This window comes from Periplaneta americana, chromosome 5 (assembly GCF_040183065.1).
Source record: "Periplaneta americana isolate PAMFEO1 chromosome 5, P.americana_PAMFEO1_priV1, whole genome shotgun sequence".
Classification (NCBI taxonomy): domain Eukaryota; kingdom Metazoa; phylum Arthropoda; class Insecta; order Blattodea; family Blattidae; genus Periplaneta; species Periplaneta americana.
The window spans coordinates 60,886,055-60,895,770 of NC_091121.1; the positions used below are offsets into that span (position 1 = coordinate 60,886,055).

General features: G+C 35.0%; 1 protein-coding gene across 1 annotated transcript in view; it reads left to right on the plus strand.

Annotated features, from left to right (window-relative positions):
• LOC138699708 (HEAT repeat-containing protein 3) overlaps positions 1-8,556 on the plus strand; it is an 84,220-nt gene extending 75,664 nt beyond the window's left edge. Inside the window, exons 10-14 of the mRNA XM_069825791.1 lie at positions 2,181-2,317; positions 2,944-3,062; positions 5,061-5,192; positions 6,106-6,279; positions 8,405-8,556. Of these exons, the coding sequence (XP_069681892.1) occupies positions 2,181-2,317; positions 2,944-3,062; positions 5,061-5,192; positions 6,106-6,279; positions 8,405-8,539 (697 nt within the window). The 3' untranslated portion in view covers positions 8,540-8,556. The remainder of the gene's footprint in view (positions 1-2,180; positions 2,318-2,943; positions 3,063-5,060; positions 5,193-6,105; positions 6,280-8,404) is intronic.
• The last annotated feature ends 1,160 nt before the right edge of the window (positions 8,557-9,716 follow it).

The following is a 9,716-nucleotide window of genomic DNA, read 5'->3' on the forward strand; positions in this document are numbered from 1 at the left end:
TAATCAAGAAGTAATAAAAAATCGTGAAATTGTTTAAAAAAAAATTGATTGTATCAAATTTTGTGGCCAATATAAACTTCCTCTTAGGGGACATGATGAAAAAACGATTCGAAGAATCCTGATGTGTTTCGTGGGTTGCTACAATTCGTGAGTAATCTAAACGAGCCTCTCAAAAATCATTTGAAACATGTCACTGTTTAAGGTTATTCTAAGACAATTCAGAATGAACTGGTAGATTGTAAGTTGAGTATCTGCCGATCTGAAATTCAGACTGAAATCGATGGTATTAGTTTTTCTTAGGGATTAGCAAATGGTCCTACAGACATCTCCCAACTAGGTCAGGAAGTTTTGGTTTTTCGATATGTAGTGCATTTATTTTTGTCCTATCAAGAAGTGAAATTTGTATGTACCGAAATCTACTGCAGCTCTCCCAATCCACAAGTTCACGAGCCGCCACTGTTTGCATGGAACAATATGCACTTTTATTGTTTTGTTTTCTAGCAGGGTATTTAGTTGATTTTCGTTATTTTGTCAGTTTCTATGTTTGTGGTGCGAAGTTTTTTAGTTTTGCACCATGTTGTTGAAGTAGAAATATTCAACTTTCCAGGATTGGAAACTAGTTTGTTGTAAAACAGATTATCTTCAGATAATAGAGCAGATTAGTGATTCCGAAACACTATGTATTTACATTTATAACACGTTGCAATATCCCCAAGTCTTTCACCACACTGAATTCCATGAAAATCTTAAATCACAGTTTCTTTATTCCTTTGTATTTTACTGTTCATGATTTTGCAAGTCCGAAGTTGTTCTTCATACTGTGGTGTTTTTATTTTCCTTTACCACCACACACCCGACAACAATGTGATTTTTATTCTTAATAATTCATCCTACAACAGTGGGTATTCCACTCAACACAGCAACACAATAGTCGTTATTGCACTCCACACGGCGAGATTGACAATACACGACGTGTATTATTGAGAAGAACAACAATGTACTCCTAATTTCCATTAATGTTCACAATGCATTATGTGCAGAACAAAACTGTCAGTTATCAGTTCACAGTTCGTTCGCCTTGGCTAGTTCTTCTAGCTCACTGTTCAAGTTCACTGCACATTGAACCCCGGTCTTCCGGCTACGGTCCACGACACGTCGAACTCGGGTCTTCCCAGTTGCGGCTCTCTGCACATCGAACCCCAGTCTTCCAGATGCTCTCAAAGGCTGGCTTCCTTACTTGCTCGAAGGCTCACTTGCAGACTGACTCACGACTTACGACGCTTCTGTCGGCACTCACCATGTTATTTATTAAACCACATGTTCTGGAGTCTTCGATTCGCATGGCTTTCAAAATCTGCGAGAGGAATACGCTTCTCGATGCTTCCCTTACTCTCTCTGCTCCATGCTGTTACCGTAGTTCTCCCCCCTTGCTCCGTACTATGCTACAGCTCCTACTGAAGCTCTAGTTTCCATTTCTCTGCGTCTTCCTTCTTGCTAGATGCACGTGCAACTCCCTGATGCGATCAGAACATTTCAGACGGGTGCCACAATACATTATGATATCTTCTGTGCTGCAGCTTTATTCAACCAGGCAGTAATGATCTGTCATCATTTTGAAATGTGCAACTACATTTATTTCGTAATTTTTTTTAATGTGGTATACTTTTGTCTATTAATTGCTTTTCATTCCGTGTAATAAAATAAGCAGAAACATAGATAAATAAGAATTAATTTTTTTAGTTTTCTTGTTTTCCTTTTAAATTCATACTCATTATTTATTGGTCACTTCATGGTGTTAAATGCAAGCAAAACTTTGCAGTTCATAATCAAATAGGAACAGGGTTACATATCAAATTGTTAGATTCATAATTTCACAAACATTTGTGTGTTGGAAATTGTATAGTAATTTGAATCGTCTTGATTATAAGTTGGTCTACGTCATATACTGACTGATGAACTTCCCCCTTCCCTGGATCAGGTTGATTGGTGCCACAAATATCAAGAGCACCAGATGCAGCATTAGCACAAATGAATCATAGAAAAGCTTCTGAGAAGTAGAGAATATGTGACATGTAACATCAAAACTGTTCATTCTTCATATACAGCATCTGTTCATAACTACTTGTGTATCATTCCCAATTTTATTATTTGTGAGCTGATGGCTTGTTGCTTCCCTACAGGTTATGCACATTGAGATGCCACGCACTTCTGTGCATGAATAACCTCCTTGCCGGTCTTGATATTCAAGATTTAAATGGCCCTAATAATGTTTATCAACTGTGGCTGAATATAGGTACACTTATTTTCAAGCAGACAGGTAAGAATACGGGTTTTCATTACACATAAACTTAGCTCTGTATTAGTCCAGTTTATTTGTTATGAGAAAGCTTTCTGCACTAAAATTTATTTAGAATTTTATTGAATAGCTAAACTGAATACTAATATTTTGAACAGTATTTCTGCCTATAAAAACATTTTAATTTCTGATTCCATATAGTTTATTGCAGAATCCTGCATAGTGTGTTCTGGGGTCTCTTTTATTTTTATTGTAATTCACTATCCTTTTGAGCTCGATAACCATTGGAGTTATTCCTTTGATGATAATATATAATGCTTCATAAGATGTAGTTCGAAAAATGGTTTAGTTATCTTGATGTTGATTCATTTCTGTACTCTTTTTAAAGTTGATGACGTTATTACATCTGTGTGTGCGTGCGTGCGTGCATGCAATAAATTTTTCATTGTCTAATGTGAGATGTCATAGAAAATTTTTATGTCATTTTGCTTTAATGAACCCATATTATGGATGTTCTATATTCTTCACGATGTTGATAAATTCTCCGTTCATATATCAGAACAAGGATTGCGTAAGGTTTAACACATTCAATTAAAGTTTTCAACATTTAGTGTGCGTATATTATTTTTGTGGTTAATCTTTTTCAGATCTAACTGATACTAGATTTTTGGAAGCAGCTACAACAGCATTGAGAGCTTCTCTGCAAAAGCTTGCTGAGGCACAGTGCAATAACCTGTTTGGACAGCTGACAGAATCAGACTTACAGGTAAAAGAAGGAGTCCTAATATCACTACATTTGTGACCGCGTATGAATGATCGAAACACACGCAAAGGTCTTTACATTTACACTTGGAACCATTCTAGTAAATAAAAAATTTAGTTTAGTTTTTAAGTTCTTCCACTCCAATCGTGTTGTTTACCATCATTTAAAGTTCAAATATTATTTATATTTTATGTCTTGCAATACTTTTTGTATAGAGACAATGTGACAGCTACGCTATTCTTATTCCTGGAGCACATTTCAGTCGCGCGGAAACTATGTGGCAACTTCTATTCATCATCTGAGTTTTTAGACTTTCAAGGTGACTGTGATTAGAATTAGACTTTTGGGTAATCCACCGTGTCTTACATTTCCAGTGTTTCAGAACTACATAGAAATCCCATCATCTGGGTAAGACCAGGGAGGTCGCCTACACTTCCAAGCTCGTTATGCCAGGCTAATCCAGACGATTGAGAAATGCTAATCATAAATTAGCCAATGATTTTCTCATCTTTGACTAATTGACATTTTATGTCTTATCATATTACTATGATGTACCGAAGTACTTAAGATATTTTCGTGCAGGAATTCTGCATTACCATATGGTGAAGAATGGGTAGAACAGAGAAATATTCTCTCTGGCACTGGGATTCGAACCCGGGTTTTCAGCTCTACTTGCTGAGGCTTTATCCACCAAGCCACACTGGATTCTAGTTCTGATGCCGGAATATATTCTGTGTACATGAGGTTAGGTCACCAAAGGGGAACAGAGAGGTAGAACTTAAACTGAGAAGGATTTAATCCGGCATTGGAAGTACAGAGCGTTCGCCTACAGGTGGGGCAGGAAAGTGGCCTGCCTGCGGTGTTGCTTGCGGGAATCGTCTATCAGTAAGCTTCTGCTTTCTATACTAATAACATGCACACGAGAATTTTTCTACATAGTACTAACCTTGTTATAAGCGATGTTGGAAGTGATGTCATCTGAATCCAAACATTTCTGGCATCTTTTAATAAAATTATTATTCACATGAATAAGTTCGTCTTCGGTAATTTTCCTAATCTCTCTTGTTATATTCTCCTTCAATTCATCTGATTTCATCAATTTTTTCTTCCGTCAATACTCTTCCTTTTCACTTGTAGCATTTAGCGACCCTGTTGTCCTTAATTTGTTAACAAGACGTCTAACAGTTTCTCTACCCGGAATTGGAGCACCCGGATATTTCACTTCAAATTGCCTACGCCCTCTCTACATGACTGTTTTCACATATGCATAATACATAAAAAAAACTCTCTGTTCAAGCGTGAATTTTGCGTTTTGCATTGTTCACAAATTTTACACACAAGAATAATATTTAACCAACTGTGTTAAGAAACTGCACTGTACGTAAAAACACTGCAACAGCTGGCTCACAACTGATAACTCGTCGACCTTGATTGTCGACGTGTCTCAACAACTGCGCGCATAAAGTGCCATATCAGCACATGACACTTTCTTGGCCCCAACCGTAGGTGAACGCTCTGTAGAATCCAGTGTGGCTTAGTGGATAAAGCATCAGCACATAGGGCTGAAAACCCAGGTTCGAGTCTCAGTGCTGGAGAGAATTTTTCTCCGTTCTACCCATTCTTCACCATTTTATGTCTTGCCAAATAGTGCTATTTAACAATACTACCCTTGTCCTACTGTAGTGTCTCATTACATTACATTTACCTCCTCTGTAGTTGATCATCGCCAGAAACAGGTCATACTGAATGATACTCAATAATATACTTTTTCTTTCATGCGACTATATTGCTAGTTAAAAATAATATTCTTTGATTTAAAGAAATTTATTTAGATCTTCCTATTACATTGAAAATTTTCCTGTTCAAAATGCACACAATAACATCAGTTGTTATCTAAATTGTCTACAGGAAACATTTTCTTCCTTTTGCTGTCTTTCCATTAAAATATGGTTTAGTGTACAATGAAGAATTCATGTATTTCTACCTGTTTGCTTTTTACAGCTTATGTTCGACACAGAAATAAAATGCCCGGATGAGAATGTAAGAGCTAACCTAATCAGAAGTATTGGCATGTTGGGTATGATTCTGACAAAATCAATAGATTCCAACAATCATGCTCTGACTTTGCTGAAGGTAAGAATAGTAGCATTGTCCATCTCTCTTTTTCTTTATTACTTGTACTTAATCTGAAGCCTGATTATTGAAATATGTTACTAGTCAGCAATGTGTGCAATGGAGGAGGAAAGGAACTGGCCACTCTGCTCCGTTATTTCCTGGCTTAGTTGCCTCATGAGTGATACCTTATTGGTGTCACTTATGAGGTTTCAACCTGTCTTTTGACAGTTGACTGAACAACAAACAACCGGTACTTAATCTATTTCGGATCAAGTAGCCAATCGGATATGAAGATTATTATAGTTAAACTCCATTTTACACCTTTCAAAGGAGCAAATCAAATATGTAAATATAGAGGTTAATGGTATATACTGTATGTACTAGTGGAATTGTTGAAACCATATAGTGATGGTTGCTAACTCTCCCATATTTCTCAGGATGCCCTTCTTGTATACTCCCTTATTATAATAATTTCTAGGATATTTCTAATTTTTATTATTAGACATAGGTATTTTATGAGTTCTGTGGCCTTTTGACGAGTTGAGAAATTTGTTTAAATAAATTAGTAGACAAGATGATTGATTGGTTGGTTGATTTTCAGGAAAAGAAAATGAGAGAAAAAAATTGGGGTGGAAGATAGAGTTCAAACCTAAGAATCTAGGCACTAATAATAAGTATTACCTTTGCTAACAGCTACGTTATTTTACCTATGAATAAATATAATAAATAGTTGGCGTATATGTATCTTCAAGGAAGGAATTGTAGGATACTATTAGCATCATGGTATATTTTATGTGTAATGTAATTATTGAATATGTATAGAATATATGAGGCGAGTTTGTAATAAATTGGAAGGAGATATTTTTGCGCTTTTTAAGAATACTTTTTGGAGAATAACCACATTTTATTTGTTACTGTGTTTCTTGATCAGAACATTGGCAAGTTCCTTCTGGAAGTATGTGTCCGGGAAACAGAACTATGGGTTGTAGCAGAGGCTGTTGACTCAATAATGGACGTATTTGGTGAGGATGAGACAGATCTTGCAGCAGTACAAATTAATCTTGTGGAGAAATTGCAGGCATTGTTACCAGCATTAAAAAGCAAGGTACGTACTAAAATAAGCATGTCATATAAAGACTGCAACATTGTTGCATGCCAACATGTAAATCAGTTGTATGTATTCCTGCTATTAGAAATAGCGTGAGATTGAACCTTCCCTGTTTCTTTGATGAAAAATTTGAAAGCTTTATCTTTTATTACACTGTTTGTATTAACTGATACCAGTAACTTTAAATCAGTTCGTCGTTCTTGGTTTTTTAGTTTAAAGATACAGAATTCCAATATGTCACGAAATAAGTTATATGATTATATGAGAGAATTTAAGAAGGCATCTTTAATTTACTGGTGATTTTTGTCTAAAATACGTTGTGTCTTCTTCCAATAAGAGAGCAACAAAGAGGTAAGTCAAATATAGATATGTAGAGTGCGCTTATCTTACAGGTATAATTTTATTATAGGGTTATTTTTTCGTATTAATTTATTTTCAGTTTCACGAAAAGAAAATTGCTTTTCTCATTTTTCGCGAAATATTACTTGCACTATCGCGTTAATTTCACTTTATTTCTATTGAAATGTTTCATAAAAAGTATTATCCAGGAATGTAAACAAACAAATAAATGCAGTAGGTACAATACTTACAATTTTTTTATCAGTACTTTGTTATTTTTCATATTATCTAGTGCTCATTGACAAATTATTTAATTCTTACTTTTTTTGTAAGAGAGCATGGCACACATTACAATAGAGCTCTCTTTCATCAGTCATCTTCTGTCATTGACTATCAGATTATACTGTAAAAATAGCCTCTCTGCATCAACTGATGAACAAGGAACCCAAATGAATTTTAACACATAATTTGCAAAGTTCAGATGCGTTAATTTTAATGCCTGAAGTGACTGGATAATTTCAATTTTTTATTGGAATTTTCGTTATTTTCCATTAAAATTATATCTTAAGAACAACGTACCGAAAAATACAAGGTGTGTTTGAAAAGTTCGTGGCCTGATACATTGATGACATTGAAAACATATCAACAATGCTGACATTGTTAGTGGTCATTTTATATTCAAGCACGAAAAATCATATTTTGTGTATTATAATTTTGAAATTAGTGCGCTGAACAGATTGGAAAAAATGTAAAATATCGAGCTCCGTGCTGTAATTAAATATTTCATAAAAAAGGGAACGAGTCCAACACAGAAATTAAATTAGACATGGATGCTATGCTGTGGGAATCTGCTTCAGTGTTTTTACTGTGAAAAAATGGGTGGCACTATTTAAACATGGTTGAGAAAATGTTGAAGACGACCTCTGTAGTGGATGTCTAATAACAGCAATAAGTGTAGAAAACATAGAAAAAATTCGCGATATGGTGTTGAATGAATGTCGACTGAAAGTGAGGAAAATTAGTGAGGTTATACATATCTCAACTGAATGGATGTGCCACATCTTAGTCAACGTCTTGGACATGTCAAAGGTCTCCTCAAGATGGGTTCTGCATTTCTCAACACTAGAGCAAAAGCACATCCAATGTCATATTTCGAGGGACTGCCTGGCTAGATTCGAAAATAAGTACGCCCAATTTTTTTACGTAGTTTGTAACCACTGATGAAACCTGGATCCACTCCTACATACCATAGACAAAACAGAGAACAGCAGTCGAAACAATGGAAGCACAGTGATTCTTTGCCCTCAAAGAAAGCAAAAGCTGTTCAATCATCTGGGAAAGTCATGGCGTCTGGTATTCTGGGATTGTAGGTTGTCTCTCTAGTAAAGGGGAGAACAATAACCGAAGAATATTATTCAAATCTCTTACAGTAACTGAAAGGAAAAATTCGCGACAAGAGGTCGGTGTTGTTTCATCACGACAATGCACCTGCTCACACTCTGCAATCGCGGTTGCTAAACTACAGTTCGAATTATTGTCGCAATCCCCCTCCTCACTCACCAGATCTCGCTCCCTCAGACTCCTTTCTTTTGCCAAAGCTTAAAACTCACTTGGCTGGGAAGAAATTTTCGTCAAATGAAGAGTTTGTCACAGAAGCTGAAGGATTTTTTGCAGACCTCGAGGTATCAGAACAATTCTAGGTTAATTTCTAAGCCAGGCTTTGAACTTTTCAAACAACCCTCGTATATATGATGAGTTTGTAATTGATTATTTGGTATTTCAGGTTCGTCTTCAGAGGAAATCTCTAGGAGACCATTATCTAGTGGTAACTACAGTTAATACAAATCTTGGTCGCTTCATCAAATATAAATCAAAGCGGGTATCTCTCATTGGTCAGATCAATGGTTACTGCAAATAAACAGATTATCAACATTATTATATTGTATTTATTATCATTTTATCATACAGAAGTATTGTTTACATTGTTGCGACATCACATATCGTATAGGGATATGTGCAATCATGAGACAGAAAATGTTTCTGTTTTTTAACCAGGAAAGAGAGGAAGAATGCATTATCTACATGTCATCAACCTTTACAATAAGGTTAAAAGGTATTTTTCAGTGTGTGCAATTAACAATCTTATGAAAACCTAATGAAATGAAAAATTCATTATCTTCTCTTTGTTGTATATGAATGTTATTTCAACATTGTTATGCATCAGAATATTTATATCTGGACAGAAGTATTTTGATTTTTAATCTTCTAAACTCCTCGTATAAAACTGAGTTAAAGAAGAAAATGTTGTTGTTGTTTCAATGCCTTGCATCTAGCAATGAAGCCATTAGCATTCGTGCTCTCCAATACTTCTGGACTACAGTGTAAGAGGAAAATGTGATATATTTTGTTGTAAGATGATTATGGAAGTTGTAAATTTTTGTAATATGTATGTTACCAATTGTTACATTAATTCTCTTTCTACCTTATAACTTGTAACTTTTGTACTACAGGATGTTAATAATATTTTTATACTCACAAATACATGAATTACAAAGTTTTTCGTTCGGATTCGTGATTTTCCAAATTATACAGTATATTAAACACTGAAAGTACAAGATTATTATAAGAGTGTGAACTTAGAATAAAATATATGATGATCGATTTCGTCTTTTTTATTTTTTTTTTCACTACTTCTGTTTCCTTCCATATGTTACCTTAGTCCCCCCCCTTCAATCTGATTTAAGTTATAATTTTTTTTTTGTATTCCTATTCCAGTTTATACTTTTTATGCAGTACACTAATAAATTATGGAGTTAGAATTAAGCTGCTATATATTTTTTTAAAATTGATTTAAAATAAATCTCTATTGATATTTCTGCAGTGTTTGTCGTTATGTGTATCAATTTTGTAAGATTGTACAGTAAAAACATATCCTTGTTAAAATCCATAGAAAGGATGTATTGAAGAGGTGCTGAATTGTTGTTGTCATTTGGTCTGAAGACAGGTCTGAACCTCACAAGTGATACCAAGAAGGCACCACTTATGAGGCAACTAGGCCAGGAGATAAGATGATTCATCCAGTTATTCTATGATGT